Source organism: Euprymna scolopes, chromosome 26, assembly GCF_053919585.1.
Source record: "Euprymna scolopes isolate OS-2025 chromosome 26, ASM5391958v1, whole genome shotgun sequence".
Taxonomy (NCBI): Eukaryota; Metazoa; Mollusca; class Cephalopoda; order Sepiida; family Sepiolidae; genus Euprymna; species Euprymna scolopes.
In genome coordinates this window covers 63675044-63694997 of record NC_136507.1, presented here as the reverse complement: position 1 = coordinate 63694997, position 19954 = coordinate 63675044, and the positions used below count along the sequence as shown (strand labels likewise).

The 19954-nt window shown below is 35.6% G+C and overlaps 1 protein-coding gene across 21 annotated transcripts in view; it reads right to left on the bottom strand.

The window, feature by feature from the left end:
• LOC145248122 (disabled homolog 2-interacting protein-like) overlaps positions 1–19954 on the bottom strand; it is a 1344959-nt gene that overhangs the window by 656961 nt on the left and 668044 nt on the right. For all 21 annotated transcript variants that reach the window (XM_080109927.1, XM_080109924.1, XM_080109911.1 and 18 more), the window contains one exon: positions 8493–8596. In XM_080109927.1, coding sequence (XP_079966053.1) covers positions 8493–8596 — 104 coding nt within the window. The remainder of the gene's footprint in view (positions 1–8492; positions 8597–19954) is intronic.

Below are 19954 nucleotides of genomic sequence, written 5' to 3'. Positions count from 1 at the left end.
TAATTTGCATAACTTCTTTTTAGATAGTCTATAATTAATTATATTTGTTGTTATTCGTTTGTAATTTTACTATGTTATTTTTCCTCTACATCTGCAATAGTTTCGTTGACATTAATAGTAATCATTTGAAGTAACATAATATGTAAGAATAAATTAAAATCTTTCTTAAAATATGCTCATTATCAAGAGAGATATTTTAATTAAAGTAATGTTTAGTTAGCTCGAAAGATAGACCCATAAGTGGTAACAGTTTACATAAGGTGGGGGAGGGGGAGGGAGACCGCACTCTCTGTCATTGTCTCCCTCTCGTTTATCCTCTTTCTCCTTGTCTTTGTATTTCTTTCTCTCTCTCTCTCTCTCTCTCTCTCTCTCTCTCTCTCTCTCTCTCTCTCTCTCTCTCTCTCTCTCTGGGAAAGTTGCTCTCTTAAAAACAATAAACAAGGAAATTTGGCCTCATCCTTCTTCACCTACCCTTCCTTCTATTTCCCTCGCGACGATATATATATCTTTTTTGTTTATGAAGCACAATATTTTTATCTCGTAAATAAAAGTATAAATTAATAATAAATGTACACTCTCAAATAAAAGCGTTAAATTAGGTTTGTTTTTATTATTTAAATATTTTTCATTTAATAAATTCTGTTATAAACATCACCCCCCCCCCCGCAAAAAAAAAAACAAAAAAAACCAGCCACACTGCTTTTTCATCTTAACTCATTCCCTTATTTTCAATCAATTTACGTTAAATAAATTAAATTTTGGCATTGATCATGAACAACATATATATATATATACTAGCAAAAGTACCCGTCGTTGACTGGGTTCAAAAACAGCATACAGAAAATGGACTCTGATTTATGAAAGTATGATAGGTTATGAAAAGGAAGGGTTGTACAGAGATAGCTTCGAATTTGGGGGTATCAAAACCAAAGCAAAATATGATGAAAGTAAAAATAAAATAGATAAACCCCATAATTTATTATACCATACCTGTTCACACTGAAACACTTATCACAATATTCTGTGGATCTATATTAAAAAAACCTTGTTAAACATTGTGACATATTTCCATTCTATCGAGGTCAGGCGCTAACGAACACCCCATAATTGTATTATACCATATTTCTTCAAACTGAAACATAATTATCAAAGTATACTTACGCAGATAGATATGAAAAGTCTTTATTAAAGTTTGTGCCTATTTCCATTCTATGGAGGCCATAATTCTTAAATAACGCTTTATTTCATCATATATTTATTGCCGTTAATGGCTTTATTTATATGGGGTTATGTGTTCGTTTAAACAGGACATTTACTTTTCAGAGAGGTTTTTCAAAACATCCCCCCGCTAAACATACATATATACACACGCGTGGGCGCACACACTTTCTCTATTTCTCTCCTTTTCTTTCTCTCTCTCTCACACACACACACACACACACACACACACACACACACACACACTTATACACATACATACACATGCGCTTCTCCTTCCATAATCATAATCTATTGGCGTCGATTACTGTGTTTTAAAATTTGAAACTGAGTCTTAAACGACCGTTAAACGTTTTTTCTCTGTTTGTTCACTTTGTATTGTTTCAGTTTTTTAATGTCGCTTATGAATTTGCGCTGACTCTTTCCAACCTCTTATGGTTGATTCAGCGCAATGAAACCGCTGGTACGAACTTGAAATATGTATATATAGTGTCGTAATGAATATTGTATATATATATAAAATCACTTTTTCTAATCAAGCCGATGATGGTTTTCTCTCTTTTTATTCTTCGGTCCCATTTGACTGGGGACAGACTTCTCTTTGGGCTACTGCACTGCCCGAAAAAAACAAAAACAAAAACAAAAACAAAAAACAAACAAACAATTTTTATTATTTCAGCTGTTTTGAAGGCTTTCCAATCGGATTATATACATCGTCACGCTGGACTTATTTTGGACTCCATTCTCTCTAAAGTACTATTTTGCATTTCGGATCAACTTGAGAGGATTTTTCATGCAAGCTGAAATATTATGCGCGGTTTATTTTTATATAATTTTTTTTTTTTTTTTTTTTACATATCCAACATTTTTTCACTTTTTTTTATTTGGCAATTAATAACTACAATAAATTGCAGTTTAACTTAATGCCTTAACTAGCAAATTCTAGCATTGCTACAAATATAATTTGTTGATTTCTTTATGTTCTCTGATGAGAAGAATAACAAGAATAGCATTCTTTGAAGATCCTTTTTGGAGTATTCAGTCGAACAATAAATTTTGATTATAAAGTACTACTTACAGTTTTAATTTTCTTTCGCTTATATATATATATATATATATATATATATATATATATATATATATATATATATATATTACAACCTCAAAACATTAACTTAGTCCATAACAATGGTTTCTGCAGACGAGAGATCTCATCTGTTTCATCAACGGAGACAGAGGATACGTTATTCCGGGGACATGTGGAAAGACTCGTCTGTGGAAACAATTGTTATGGACTAAGTGTTTTGAGATTGTAAAATAATAAAAACAGCATTCAGCTCTACTAACGTATTGAGCACTTTTTATTCCTTTTTTTTTTCCCACTTATATAAATATATATATAATTCTCTAAGTTCTAAATATCAAGTTTTCTCAGTTGGTCATTTATTACTTTTCCAAATGTTACCATTAATATATTGTTCCGTATTTCAACTAACAAGTCTGCAAAATTATGTCTTTGCTGCATTTTTAATCACGTACTTATCAGATGTTTACCTTAAAAACTTAGAAAAACACAATTTTGAACAACTTACATTGTTCATGCAACCAACATCCTCTGACATTTTCTCTCGTTACGAAGAGTATAATAATATATTTTTGGGAAAGGTATGAATCTATATAGTCTCCCTTCGGCAAATGATAGGATTAGATTCTCTAGCCTTGATAGTGCAACTAATATAAGAGAAGGAAAACAGTAAAATAACTAATCTTCTTTGCTTATATTGGGATTGCTTAGTAGTCATGGATTTCTCCTTGCTCCTCAACTTAAACAATATCGATTTAGGAAATATGCAGTTGGAGATTGTGAACACTTGGTTCACTATATATTCTCAATGTAGATACTATTGCAGGAGGTATCCATTGTTTTTAAGATTGAAAGATTTATATATGTGCAAGAGAGCGAGGGAGAAGGAGAGTGAAAGCATGAGAAAGTGAGAGAGAGAGAGCAAGAGCGAGAGAGAGAGAGCAAAAGATAGGGAACAAGAGATAGAGCACACAAGAGAGAGAGAGAGAGAGAGAGAGAGAGAGAGAGAGAGAGAGAGATAGGGAACAAGAGAGAGTGAGTGAGATAGAGGGACATACAGTGAGAATTTGCCAGAGTGTGGGTTTGATAGAGTGAGGGCGAGAGAGTTAGTCTGTATGCTTGGAAAATTTGATAGAAAGAGCATAAGTTGAAACGAGAAAAATAAACATAAGAGAAAAAGTGAAAGGCTGGAAGCAGAGAGAGAGAGAGAGAGAGAGAGAGAGAGAGAGAGAGAGAGAGAGAGAGAGGCGTAGAGAGAGAGAGAGAGAGAGGCGTAGAGAGAGAGAGGGGGCGTAGAGAGAGAGAGAGAGAGAGAGATGGGGAAATAGAGATGAGAAAGGGAAGTGTGAGGGTGAGGGTTTCTAAGAGTGAGAATTATAACACTTTCAAATCTCGGAAATTCTCGTCAACTCCAATGTTGCTTGGTAACATAACTGATCACCCAGTCCCCACCCTCCTTCACTTCTCGATTTATTTACTGCCATCAAATACGAAAAACTTCTCGAGAGAAAGAGAAAATAATCGATGGAAACAGCCAACAAGCGGACACTCTTCTCATCTCTTAATCAAATCAGGGTAGGGAGTTAGAGTCAGGGTCAGATGAGGAGGAGACGCGTCTTCCACGGGTCTAATCCACAACTGGTCAAGTTGTCTTCATTATGGAAGAAAAAAAAAAATTTTTTTAAAACAACCAGAACATTGTTTATATATATATATATATATATATATATATATATATAGTCATCCACATACAGTACTGTTTCACAACTCATCAGTGCGGCTAGACAAGCAACTACCTCAAACCAGGATCGAAACCCGACCGCCCAAATGACAGTCAGAGCTTCTAACCGTTGCGATATTCGGCTTCTGCTATGCGGGCAGTGAATTAACAATGTTTTGACGTTGTCCAAATACATAAGCTCAATTTGTTTACACAAAGAGCATCGCTTAATACGCTAATGGTAATTTGTATATCACTTCCCAATATGCTCAACCCAAGATAGGGAGCATTATAGTCATCCACATACAGTACTGTTTCGCTGTTTTACAACTCATCAGTGCGGCTAGACAAGCAACTACCTGAAGCCAGGATCGAAACCCGACCGCCCAAATGGCAGTCGGAGCTTCCTGATCAAAAATTTAAGTCCACTTAAAAGTCTTTAAAAAAAAAAAAACTTTTTTATGGATGGATTTTAAACTCCGCCCACTTAAGGTTACCAATCCTACACCCTAAAAGTTTATGGGATAAAAACATCCCAAACATTTAATTCAGAAATGTACATTTTTATGTAATGAGGCATTTTACACTTGATCAAAATTATAAGATCAGGGGTACAAATTGTCTTTTAGTTCAGTTACAGATAAGCACTCATTGCATAAAGGTGTAACCATGTCTAAAGCAAGCAGACTTACCGAAGTTGAGCATGCTCAAATTCTAGATTTCCCTAAGCAAGGTTTGTCACAGCGGGGCGATCACAGCTAATGTAAATCGCAGTAAAACTGATTTGCAACTTTCTAAAGAACTGAGAATTATAGAAGAGTAGGCCCACAAAAATTCGCCTGCATTGAGTAGGAGAATAAGATTGGGTTCTTGTGAAAGATAGGGGACTTTCTTATAAAATTAAGGCGCTCACAGATACTAATTGCAGTCCAGTAACCATTAAATGACACTTACGACAAAAAAGGCATGGTAATTAAAAAGTGTAAGCAAATTCCTTGCCTGCTCCCATGTCACAAGGTAGCCTACTTAAGGTTTGGTCATGAATACCAAACATGGGACGTTGAAAAGTGGAAGAAAGTCCTGTTTTCTGATGAGAAAAAAATCAATCTAGATGGTCCTAATGGCTTCCAACGATACTGGCCTAACAAAAACATGCCGCCTGAAATTTTCTCCACATGTCATAATAGTGGAGGGTCCCCAATAGTACAGGGTACCTTTTCTTACAGAGGGATGATAGCGCTCCAGGTGGTGCAAGGTCGTCAGACAGTGGCTAGTTATGTTAGTATGCTACAAAAAGCATCGTTGATCGTTTGTGTGGGAATGGATGGTTATTCCAACAGATTGATGCTGCAATCGATGCTGCACGACGGACATTGACCTTTCTCAAAGAAAATGGAGGTTCATCTCTTGGGACATTCTGCATGCTCATTGGACTTAAACCCAATTGAAAATATTTGGGGATGGATGACAAGAGATGTTCATTGAAATGTCAAACAATATTACACAAAAAAATTAATTCGTGAAGCAATCTCCAAAAGATGGAGCAACTTAATGGAAATGCTTATTTCTAACATGCCTCAAAGAATTTTTGAGGTCATCAAAACCAGTGGAGGTTGGTTGGCTGTTTTTGTTTTATGGCATATCAACCCTTTTTAGGTCATTTAATGCCGAATCCAGTGATTTTGAAGAAAAAGTTTTTAATAGAATATTTGTTTTTTTTTTTCAAAAAAGTTTCTATTTAACCCATAGTTGAGACCCTACCAGGTACTACCACTCTGGGTCAAAATGGACCTGGGAACAATGGCAATAAATGGGTGGCTCCACACTCCCCAAATCCCACAAGCTGGGGCTTCACCATCGGATATAGTTTAAGGTCATATCCAGGACCACACCAGTGGAGGTAGAACTCATTATTAAATTTTAATTTGGTTGTTGAATGTTTTTATACACTTTGTTGTACAATTTTGTAGAATTTATAGCCCTGGTCTTATAATTTTGATCAAATGTAAAATGCCGCATTTTATAAAAATGTAAATTTCTGAATTAAATGCTTGGAATATAGTTTTCCCCCCTAACCTTTTAGGTTGTAGTATTGGTAACGATAAGTAGAAGTTGAAAATCTATCCTTAAAAAAAGATTTTCAAGTAGTCTTAAATTTTTTTAATCATTAGTGTGTGTGTATATATATATATATATATATATATATATATATATATATGCAATTTGGATGTTAACTTTTATATCCTTTTCTTTAACTTCCCTTACTCTATGACTTTTAATTACTCAATCAATTTTTAATTGTGATTTTCCATATCTTACTGACTTTAGCAAAGATGAAGAGATGGTAGACATCGAAATCCTATAGGATAAGGAGTTAAAAATATTTCTAATGTATTCTTTATAATGCCTTTACTTTATATCATTTTAAAAAGCGTTTTTAGTTCTGTCTAATCGTTTAAATTACAATCGTTTTAAAACATTGAATATAGGATGGAAAAAATAGCAAATTCGCAAAATTTTCTTATTTCAATTCAAGCTAGGCCGAAAAGCTGCTGAAACAGCTCGCAATATAAATGGAACCACTACTGAACGTACAGCACAATGGTGGTTTAAGCAATTTCGTGGTGGTGATGAGAGTCTTGAAGATAATCAGCGTAATGATCGACCATCGGAGCATCCAAGTTGACATTGATGGACATACATCCAAGTCGTATTACATTAATGTGGGAGTGCCTCAGGGGTCGATCTTGGACGATTATTATTCCTGATATTCATAAACGACCTCTCTGATAATGTTGTGTCCGAGATGGGTATATTTGCTGATGATACAATGCTCTATAACATGCATGAAAGAAGAACGAGTGTTCAGAAATCTAAGACAATGGCAGAATTGTTAGAAAATCATCTCCAGACCGTAGAGGAATGTGGCCGCAAATGGATGGTAACATTTAATGCTAGTAAAACTAAGCTGCTCTTCTTTAACAATTACAAGACGCCTATCCAACCCCATATATCTATGATAAATAACACCCTACCTGAGAAAATTTTCCTTCAAACTCATTGGCCTAACATTTGCGGGCAGTATACACTGGAACAAATACATTCAGGACATTGTGAAGGCTGTTGCAAAGAATATGGGTTCCCTTTATCGAGCTAGAAGACTATTCACACCTGAGAGCATTGTGTATCTCTACGAGGCCACTATTCGTCCATGCATGGAGTATTGTTGCCACATCTGGGCTGGTGCATCTACCACTAGCCCCTCTCTCTTGGATAGGGTTCAGAAAAGAGTTTTCAAGCTAGTAGGTTCCATTTTGTCAACTAAATTCCAACCCCTGTTCCATCGCTGCAATGTTACATCTCCGTGCCTGTTTTACAAATATTTTAATGGGATGTGCTCTGATGAACTCGTTGCACTTGTGCCCCTCAACATACATGTCACTGACAAACCCACTTAGCAACAAAATCACACCCCTTCACTGTTGAGGTCCCTAAATGCCAGAAAGCTTTCTACTCTAATAGTTTCTTCCCTTGAATATGTAGACTTTGGAATTCCCTTCCCTCCTGCTACTTGCTTCCCTGACTGTACTGATATGCAGAAGTTTAAATGTAATGTAAACCAACATCTTGTTAATCTTTCCTACGCACGGTCCCAAATAGTAGCCCCTTACGTCTAAGAGGCGATATGCCTTGTTAGACATGAACGTGAGTAAAAAACAAAAACAACAACAAAAATCGATGAAATGCATCATAAACTTCGACAACAACACCCAGCAATAGTCAACAGAAAAGGCCCAATTCTCCTTCATGACAATGCCCGACTGCACGTTGCTAAACCCTGCAGAATGAATTGAGCTACAGAACTCTGCCTCATCCGCCATACTCTCCAGACGTCTTACCAATCGACTACCGCTTTTTCAAGCATCTCGACAACTTTCTGCGAGAGAACTGTAGACACATCAGCGATATCAGATGAAATTGACAAAAGCACTTTTTTGTTTTGCATCTTTAGAACTTGGGCCATCCCATCTTAAAAACAAAAGGGTGGAGAGTGATAACGTACGTATGAACATGGACTTGTCTTAATATATAGATTGTTACGTGGGGATTGGCCTGGAATGGAATCCCCTGGACATGTTACATAAGTTGTTAAGTTATACTCTTATTAATAAACGTTATCAATCGATTGCACCATCTCGAAACATCAAAACCAGTTGAGGTTATTCATGTACGTAAAAGCTTCTACCAAGGTCACAAATAAAAATAAAATATGTTAAATAAAAACGAAATTCAAAAATAAAAACAACAAAAGCAAAGTTTCAATTTGAAAAAAATAAAAATGGCTTCTCCAAAATATTCACTCGAAATTGGTTAAACTCAAAACATCATTGAATTCTTAACCAATAACAAAAGAGAGGGGACGCGTTTTAGCCGCAATGGAAAGACAAAATCAAATATATTTTTACTTACGTTTCTGTCTCGGACACGTTGGATACCGATCGTTTTCTGTCCAATTTGGTAACACTTTTTGTCCGCTTTAAGTTAGTCCGTAATCCTTTTTTTGTAAAAAAGTTCTGAAGAAAAAGAAAGAAAATCCTCTTCACCAATTGCATAAAATGATTGTTAATGGTGAAAAATAAATAAATAAATAATATAAAATAAAAATGAAAGGCAGGTCGTTAAAAGGAACTTCAAGGGTTTCTTGGGAGTTTGCGGTAGTCGATATCTGCACACTCGTCATCACACACACACATCTGGATGTAAGTATGAGCCAAGTGTTTCTCTCTCTCTCTCTCTCTCTCTCTCTCTCTCTCTCTCTCTCTCTCTCTCTCTCTCTCAAATGAAGGGCTCAATTACAGCAACACTTTCGACTGAATTCCGGCTCAAGCTGCCATTTCTTTTTTCACTTCAAAGTGCCGACCAGAATAAGTTCTTTGACCTTAATTCAAAAAACACAAGAATAAATTCTTAAAATGTGCCCATTCAAACAACGCGCTTAATGATGGAAATATTTTCAAACAAGCACAACAAAAATTTAAGCACGGATGACTTACTGAGATTCATAAACGCATTGTTTAGATCAGATTTTTGCGCCTTTAAAATAATTGACTGCAACGGGAGATGTGACTATAGTCGTGAGATTTGTGCGCTAGCCACCCCTCCCTCGAGATTAATCAAAAATCAAAATTAGTGAGTTCCATGGAAATTCCAGTTATATTATTCAAATTCTAACAGTTATCCAAGTCGTCTAATTAATGTAGTTTTTTTTTTCCTTTTTATTAGAAGGAAAGTCACTGCTATCAAGGTCTGAAAGCCACTCGAGGATAAGGGTTAATGAGTGTCAAGTGGTCGGTAAGACAACACCATGATGATCGATCATGGTGGAACTGGGATAGAGTTTAATTATTTAAAACAGTGCAACAAGAACTTGTTCACATTATACTTGAAACGACTATGTTGTAGTCAGTTTGGAAGCAGTCATACAGTATTATGTTCCACAGACTAGTAAATTGTTGCCATTTGTTGTAGTCAGACGAGTGCCTGCTGAAAATGTTCTGCAAGAGAGACTGCAGACAGAAGCTCAATTGCCATGAAAATAACTATAGAGCAAAGATAGACTTGCAACGTCTGTTCTGTGAGAAAGTGGTAGGGTCTATCGCCAAGCCCTTGTGGTGGTTTATGATATACCAGCGAGAGTCGATTCGTAGGTAACGCAGGTAATTCCGCCACAACACCCCTCTTCAAAGCTGATGACTCCAAAAGGTGTGTCAGTATTTCTTTCTTTGGCTGAACCAGGAGTGGAACTGAGATCTTCCTTTTTCTGCCAGAACGACGAGGCTTAATATCAATGTATCGTAGACGGTTTCAATAGCCTCTATTTCTTGGGAGATTAATCGTAAGAGGCTATTGAAACCGTCTACGACACATTGATATTAAGCCTCGTCGTTCTGGCAGAAAAAGGAAGATCTCAGTTCCACGCATGGTTCAGCCAAAGAAAGAAATACTGACACATCTTTCGGAGTAATTAGCTTGGAAGGAGGGGGTTTGTAGCAGAATTACCTGCGTCACCTACTAATCAACTCCTGCTAGAAGATTAATTGTTAATGACGAAATATTTTTTCTTTCCAACAAAATACAATTGCGAATTACTTAGGACATCTATCCAGTCATGGCCAATGGAGCAAGAGCATGTTATCCCCGTGAAGTAAATAATGGATACCGTTCGAAATTCCATCCAAACTCCTGAGTTTGTAAGGAACATTCTCAAGTTCGACAAGATACACCTGAAGAAGGTCGGAGGTTATACCGACCGAATCAAATGACACTAAAGATGAGAACAGTAGTTCGAATAATCTAAATGATATGAATTATTACTTATTATAAATATATTTATTACTATATAGGTTATAATATATTAGCGGGGGTACCATGCATTGCCCGGATGTGGAGAGATTTTATGGTAAGGGTATTGAGCAACGGATCCCTAAAAAAAAAAACGTTAAAAAAATGAAAAAAGCCGCGAGTACCCGTGCGAGTGCAAAAGAAAAAAAAAAACCCTTAAGAAAATGAAAAAAGCCGCGAGTGCAAAAAAAAAAAAAAAAAACCCTTAAAAAAATGAAAAACCCGCGAGTACTCGTGCGAGTGCAAAAAAAAAAAAAAAAAAACCCTTAAAAAAATGAAAAAAGCCGCGAGTACCCGTGCGAGTGCAAAAAAAAAAAAACCCTTAAAAAAATGAAAAAAGCCGCGAGTACCCGTGCGAGTGCAAAAAAAAAAAAAAAAAAAAGTAGTAAGCAGGCAAACTCGAACCTGTAACGCAAAGGAGGAAAAGAAAGTGGAAAAAAAAAGTCAACTGCTTAGCCCCCACGCCCATTCAGACAAATGACTTCGGCGGCTTTCAATATAATCTTAGTCATTGCAAAGCGTATGATGACTTTGCAAAAATGTCGACGAAAAAATTGACCCCCTCCTATTGAAAAACGGCGCAGTTGACAGTCAAAGAATGAATGTTTTTGGCCGTTTTTTTATATTTGTCGCCCGAGAGACTGAGCATTCAAACGATACCTATTTTGTCAGTGTTAGTTGCGTGTGTCGAAAGTTCTAGCGAGAGATACAAACATACAACTGGCCATCTAGTAGATGGTCTGCAAAAAAACAAAAAAAAAAACAAAAAAAAACAACAACAACAAAAAAACAGACCCCCTCCCCCCAAAAAATAACCCGGTTTTCATCAAATGGAAATGGAATTATGTCGTCTTTTCTAGGTCGACAATTTTATCGTTCCACGTTGTATAAACTTTGTTTATTGTCATACATCATTTTCAAATTGTATTTACGTTACAGTATTTCATGCTTCATTGAAAAAAAAAAAAATTCTAATTATAAACATCAGAAAATTTTCACGGTAAATACTAATTACGTTTCTGAATTTTTGAGATGAGGATTAATTAGTCAAAATATTTAGAGTTTTCAGACTAGTGCTCTCATTTTGAGTATTATGTTCACAACATGACCCATGGCGTAACGGATAAAGTATTTGGTCAAATTCAATTGTAAATTTATATGCATCTGGAGGTTGAAGGTCCAATCCTCAGTGCAGGCGACACTCAAAATACAATTGCGAATTATTTAAGACTTCTACTCATTCATGGCTGATAAAATACAAGAATGCTACGCGCGTGGATTAAATAAAGGAGTTCGTTTGAAATTCTGTGCAGATTCCAGAGTTCGACAGAATAAGTCCAGAGTTGGAAAAGATACAGCTGAACAAGGTCAGATGTTACACTGATCGAAACGCTATGAAAATAAAACTCAAGATGAGAATAGTAATCCGAAGAATTCAAATACAAAATATCAGCAAATATTTATAAACTAGAAGACGTACTTGGCGTTGCCCGGTCTTAAACGTAATGTAAAATTCTTTTTATAAAAATGAAAATAAAAAAAAAAACGAAAAGAGACAGATATTTGCTTGCGAGCAGTATATTTTTTCTAAACACTTCACTTCTTGTAAGTAAAAAACAAAAAAAAAAAAAAAAAAAAAAACTCGAGCTGATTTCGAAACCAAAACCTAAACACACTGGGGTCAAGTACGATAACCATTAGACCAGCTTGCTACGACCTTTAAAAAGTGTTTTAAAGCCTACTTATTCTTGACATAAGCTGTCATGTTTCACGACCGCGCATGCGCAGTCATGAAACAGTTGACAAACAGACAAAAATCCAATGACCCCCCCAAGTACCAAGTTTTCAATTTTGATCCCTTAAACAGCCTTTTTCCGGATGAAAACCGATTAAAAAGTTTTCCACGCGCTTGAATACTTTACATACTAGATTTCAAGTCTGTAGATCAAAAATTTGTTGAAAAGTGTCCTCACACATACACACATTCTCACTTTATATATATATATATGACAGAGTATTTCGCTGTATCATAGCTCTTCAGTGTGGCTCTCATCATATATCATCAAAAGATTTTGTTAAAAAATTAAACTTTTGCCATTGGATCAGTAAAATTACAGGCTTTTTTACAAATGCTTTGAGAAATAACATGCAGAAAATATTCCATTCTGGACGTCATTTACAAAAAAAAAAAAAAAAAAATGGTAATTCTTTCAGACGTGCACATTGGCAAATTCTATTAGTCATATTTTATTTCGAAATAAAAAAAATGATTCTAAAGGATGCTTTGAAACGAATGGTGATGCAATGAAGTCAATCAACAATGAGTAGAACTTTCAAAGATGATTAGAATTTCTGAAGATTTCTCAACTGAAGACAAGGAAGTCTGAAAATCCTTAATTAAAGGAAAGAGAGTGTTGGGAAAGAGTAAAAAAAAAAAAGGAAAGAACAAATGGATTGTAAGGCTGAGACACGGGGAGATAATGATTTGCGTGATAAGAGAAGCCTCACTTTTGCAAAGTCACGTCTTGATGAACGTAGCTGAAATTTAACATTTTCAAGAATCAACAGCAAACAAAAATGAACAGAAGTTGAATATCGGCCAACAAATCGGTTTATTTGGAAAAAAAAATATTTCAGGATTTCTTGCAATATGATTGAAGGGGGGGGGTATAAACGAAAAACTCCCGAAACCCCAGAAACTAAATGTTTTCATTAGATTTGAATAATAATAATAATAATAATAATAATAATAATAATAATAATAATAAAAAAAAAAAAGGAATTGATGATTCATGCGGATAAATTTGATTCAGGAAATCAAGGGGAGATAATTTATGCAATGTTTTCGCCGAAATGTTCAATTATATTCTATTCAATAGTTTAGGGACTTTTGTCAAATAAAATTTGCGTTTCAATAAAAATTATTTAAGATGTAACCAAAAATGTTATATATTTTAGAAATTGAATTCCCCATTCGAATTTTCTAGCAAAATGTTCAGTGAAAAGGCAAAACAAAATTTAGAGATCAATATGTTTATTTTATTGTAGCTAATCGAATCAAGGTTGATTTTCGATTTATTCGATTTTTATTTTTCCGATTCAATTCAATAATATGATTTTTGTTTTGTGATCGTTTCTAAACAGGAAATTCCAATCAAAATCAAAACTCTGCAAATTTCTTTAACTGTTCTAGAATATTTTAAATGAAGATCCATATTTGTTTTGCTTTTTAAATTATTATAATTACTAAATTTGCTTGTTATTTTCATGACGTTTCGGCCGATATAATATATGAGTCAATTATAAAATACAAATTCAACCTTAATCCTTACATAATGTCTAAATGGGGCCAATTAAAAATGCTATTTCAACCTTCATTTTGACAGAATGATAGCTAAATGGAGTCAATTAAAAATGTTAGTTCAACATTTAAACGTTACAAAATGATGGCTAGATGGAGCTAATAAAAATGCTAACTTTCATTTTGACAGAATGGTGGCTAAATGGAGTCAATTAAAAATGCTATTTCAACCTTCATTTCAACAGAATGATGGCTAGGTGGAGCTACTTAAATATGCTAGTTCAACATTTAAACGTTATAAAATGATGGTTGGAACCAATTATAAATGCTATTTCAACCTTCCCCTTTACAGAAATATGTCTGGATGGAGCCCATTAAAAATGCTATTCTAATTTTCATTTTGACAGGATGATGGCTAAATGGTGTCAATTAAAAATGCTATTTCAACCTTCATTGTGACAGAATGATGGCTGAATAGAGCCAATTAAAAATATTAATACAACTTTAAGGGTTACAGAATGATTGTTGGATGAAGCCAATTAAAATTTCCATTAATAAAATATATTTTCAATGTACCGATAGAATGATGAACGGCTAACAGATGAAATGATAAAACATCTGAAAGAGACGCATGGAAACATTTTAAATTCAAATGCCTTGTTTTTAATGGCACAATAAAATTGCATTTCGTTACAATGTTAATTGGCATGACAAAAAAAAAAAAAATAGATGTGGATTCAGATGACATGCAAAATTTACTAGGGTCGACTTCCTTATCAAAATATTGATCTCCTCTGTAAAAATATCATGAAGATCGTATAATTGTTTCTTATGGTGAGGAGTTGTTAACAGACAAGTGCATACAGAGTAACATAGTTGGCAGAATTGAGATTGTCGGACTGACTTCCTCATCTTGGTTGTTATAGTCACAAGGTTTCGGCCGTTTTGCCCTCCGGCCTTCATCAGGTGTTTTGTATCGAACTGGGGAATCGTTTGTTAGGAGTCTCGAACACAACCCTTTCGAGACTCCTAACAAACGGTTCCCCAGTTCGATACAAAACACCTGATGAAGGCCGGAGGGCAAAACGGCCGAAACGTTGTGACTATAACAACCAAGATGAGGAAGTCAGTCCGACAATCTCAATTCTGCCAACTATGTTACTCTGTATGCACTTGTCTGTTAACAACTCCTCACCATAAGAAACAATTATACGATCTTCATGATAATCAATGAAAACACCTCATCTCAAAAATACAGACAATTACTCATAGCGGGCAGAAGATTAGGGGAATCGAATGAAAATTTTCAGATGAAATTGTTTCTATTTTCAGGAGATTATCGTTTGGCAATCGAATGAAACAAGTGTGAATAGTTGAAAAACTCAAAGAAACAAAACATCGTCTGATTACCACCACAACAACAACACGCAAAAATCCTTTCTTCCTCCGTGTCTGGCTTCTAGCATATGGCACATATAACCGTGGGACTGTTTCCCTGCAGATTACATCATAGTCGTTTTCAAATCCAATATCAACAGATTCCCACCATAAAGTTAATGTAAAGGAAAAGTTATTTAGAGAAAAGAAAATTATTTAAAGGGAAAAGGAGGAATTATTTAAATTTTCAATTTCAGAATCTCAAGCAATATTTACGTATTACTTGAAAAAAAAACCAAAAAAAAAAAAAAACCGCAGAAACCTGACATTAGCCAATTAAGCTTTTCCATCAAAACCTGTACTTGGAGTTTGTCCTCTGTCGTGCAAGATTTCCTTAAGAAACGTATGATTTCTGTAAATAGAATTTTGTCTTCGATCGTGAGGTAATTCCGGCAAAAAAAATAAAATAATTGTTGTAAAAATATTTTTATCGTCTTAAAAGATTGTAAAAAAAAAAAAAAAAATCCGTAAGAAATTAAAAAAGTTTTATTATCCCAGCCTCTAAATAAATATTTTGCATTTCCGCTTGCCCTAAAATACGTTTAAATATATTTAAATCATGCAGATTCCGTATTTATTAATACAAACGCATAATTTACAAAACTTAAAACGAAATGACTTTATGCAATCAGCTAGAATCGAAACCAAAACATTTAGCGTTCCAGTCGCGTTATCTACCGATGTTGTTATCGAGAAAAAGTCTTAATATCAAACGACTTGAATTGAATTGAATTTGAGCATGCGCAGAAAAAAATAAAAACGTGTCGGCCAGTTGAACATTTCGCATTTCATCTTGCCGATATATGTCTGTACGCGTTATTCATCCATATAAACACAGATTTTACTCGTTATAAACCATCCTTGGTGTATAGTTAGTATTTGCTTTTAATTTCAGTGTTATGTGATCAGTAGTTTAAGGGTTTATCAGTTAAATATTTACACGTACATCTATTTATCTAATTTTTTTTTTATTTATATATATAATATGATTTTAGAACTTATTTTGAACATTTTTCTAATTCCATTTTTCTTCACTTTCAGATGGCGTTAGTCTTATCTATTTATATCTATTTTCGTATCCTCTATTGACTGTTTCTATTTCCTCTCTTTTTCCCCCTCTATTTTCTCAATTTTTTCCCTTCTTTTATTGTTGGCTTTTCTTTAGTGATCCCTACTATATATATATATATATATATATATATATATGATGTCTTTTTTAGAGGCGGCGAACTTTAAATCGGTAATTATTTTCTTTTTCTTCCAATTGCATATTTGGCAACTATCGATTATTTTGCGATCAGCTTGGTTCAGCAATTCACCATGAATAGATTGACATCCAAACAGAGCTTGCAAATTCTGAAAATTTATTTTGAAAATGACGGTTCAGTTCGAGCAACATATCACGCATTAAGCGGAACTCTCTTCCGTTTGCCTATTTCCCACCTGACTACAACTTGGATGTCTTCAAGTCCAACATAAACAAGTTCCTGATAAACCGCCCCCTTAAGTAAGACACTTTATCATATCTCCATTACTAACGATTACTATGATATTGTCCCATTGATTACTGTACACGATATAACCCTTATTCCCGAGTGGCTTCCTGGACTTGATAAGTGGTGACTTCCACGTAAAAAAAAAATTAAATCACTAAATACACACACACACACACACACACACACACACACACACACACACACACACACACTGTTGAATTTTTTGGCATGTATTCACATGAACAATGCTTGTGGAAACAAGGACACATTCTGGCACAAATTGATAGCGATTCCTTTGGCAACGGATAACCCAGTAACTATATTTTAATTTATTTTATTCCAACCAAGAGTTTTCTCCCCTTTTAAAGATTGTACAATTTGTCAAAACAAACAAACACAAAACCTAGGCAATCAATGAAGATAAAAAAACATTACTTTTCACAATTTTTCTTTGTTTTTGTTTTTATGTGATTAAATGCAGCAAGCCTGAATTTATTATTCAAAAATATGATTCAGAAAGATATTTGTCATTCAGAATATATTTATTGTTGACTAGTGATTTTTATCGCTTGGCGGCCTTGGTGATGGCAAACATCCTGCCAATCGGTCAATTTTATATTCTGAATATACATCGTTCAACATAAAGTTAGCAGAATATCTTGGAAGAAACGTGTAGAAGATCGGGGCGTGTGATCGATAGGGCCTGTGGAGACAGATATACGAGAACAGATAACGGATTGATGACTTGATAGATATTTGAAAGAGATATTATAATCAGTTTCAGTAGAAATTAGAAAGACAAGATGTCATGTCGTTAATATCTCACTACTGATGCAATTCTCTATCTATATAAAAGCCAAGTACGTCCAAGGATGGAATACTGTTGCTATATCTGGGCAGGAGCTGCTAAAAACAGCCTATCCTGCCTTGACAGAGTACAAAATAGACTTCGTGGCTTAGTGAGGGATGCCCTTTTCTCTACCCTGCAACCTCTCTCCCACAGAAGAGACGTTGCGAGCATATCCTTGTTTTATCGTTATTTCCATGGCAGGTGCTCGTCTGAACTCCAATCTCTGGTCCCCCCTCGCCAATCTTTCACGAAAAACACCCGTCCAGCTGAATCCACTGTGAAAAATTTCCCCCACTCTTTATCTGTGCCTAAATCAAAACGCGTATTCCATGAACAAAGCTTCTTTCTTAGAACTGCACGCCTGTGGAACTCTGTTCCGTCTGCCTGCTTCCCTCCGGACTACAACTTGGATGTCTTCAAGTCCAATGTTAACAAATTCCTAATGAACCGCCCCCTTAAGTAAACACTTAATCAAATCTCCACACTAATATACTGTACTTGCAATAACCCTTATCCCTCAGTGGCTTCCGGGCCTTGATAAGTGGTGATCACTGTGTAAAAAAAAAAAAAATTATACTAAGGTTTCTCAACTAGTGGGAGTATAATATGGCTTATCTAACTCTTTTTCCTCCGAACTTGAGTACGTTTCGATTTGGTAAAAATGAGCTAGTTACCTTTAATGCATCCAAAACCAAACATCTATATTTTGACTACTAACGATCAAATCCCCATTTGGCTTCAACTGAAATTAACGGCTCTCATTTTCAGGAAGTACCTTACCATGACAAACTTCTGAGACTGACCTTCACTCATAATCTGAAATGGAAGACCTACACCAAAATCCGTTGCCAAAAATCACTGGAAAAATGGTTGGATAATTCTACTGCTCCAGAAAATATCTCAATCCCAACATTATTCTATACATGTGAAAGAGACAAATACATCCTGAGATGGAGCACTGTTGCAACATTTGGGGAGGAGCTCCTAACAATTCCCTTTCTTATCTTGACAAATACAAAACCGACTTTGTAATCTAGTGGATGAGAACTGTTTCGCCTCCCTGCTTTCTCTTTCTCACAAGAGACAAGATGAGTCTATCTCTGCTCTATTCATTACTTTTATGGTAGGTGTTCGACTGAGCTTCAATCTATGGTTCCTCCCCTGTAAAACTTTCATAATGAATATTCATGTAGTTACGACAATCGTCAATAATTTCCCTCATTCTCTGTGTCTACAACTAAACAAAAATTCCATGAACAGAACTTGTTGAGGGGGCAAGATGGTCTGCTTATGTTATAGACGATCCCGTCCTGATGTGTAGTTCAATAAAGTGAATGGTAAGTGATTGAAAAGAAAAAGGTCGCATAATGATGACGAAAACACATCGTTATATATTAGCGAAAGAATGAAGATTTACTTACATAAATTTGCATGAAAAATAATAAGGATATACGAGGGACGTGCAATAAGTAATGCCCCTGACCCACTTCCAGTTGTCTGATCTAGCTGAAATTTTGCATGTGCAATGATTTATATCTCTACAGGTTATGTGGCAAATTACAGCTCTGAACTAATTATGGTTTCTGTTTTACAGGTGTTTGGACCGAGTCAGGTGTGAAATGGAGCCTGTTGAATGTCGAGCAGTGATCCGGTTTTTGTATTTGAAAGGACGCACACCACAGGAGACTTTTGATGAAATGAAAGAAACTTATGGTGATAAGGCCCCATCATATAACCTTGTAAAACGCTGACATTGTGAATTCAAACATGGCCGGAAGTCTGTGGAAACAGCTTCCAAACCTAGTCGCCCCCCTTCTGCTATTGATGAGGCATTTGTCCGTCAAGTTGAGGCTACCATTTTGGAAGATCGGCGCATTACTATTCGCCAAATAGCCCAAGATGTCAAGATTAGTACAGGGTCTGTGGAAACTATCATTCATGACCATTTGCATATGCATAAGGTGTCTGCCAGATGGATTCCCAGGTTGCTCACACCATTCCAGAAGCGAGAACGCGTCGAGTGATCGAGGATGAATTTGGAGATGTGCCAAGAAGATGAGTCAACGTTTTTCAGAAGACTGATTACACAGGATGAAAGCTGGATCCATCACTATGATCCAGAGACCAAAGCTCAGTCAATGCAGTGGAAGCACTTCAACTCACTACCTCCAAAAATGCAAGGGTGCAGCCCTCCACTGGCAAGGTCATGCTCACAGTCTTCTGGGACCAGGACGGAGTAGTGATGACAGATTTCCTGACAAAGGGTACCACAATTACAGGAGCCTATTATGCTTCACTTTTGAGGAAATTAAGGGAAGCTATCAAAATCAAGAGACGGGGCAAGATCAGTAAAGGTACCCTCCTCCTGCAGGACAACGCCCCGTTCCACAACTCACATGTTGCCAGATCAGAAGCACGGGCGTGTGGTTATGAAATCCTTCCCCAT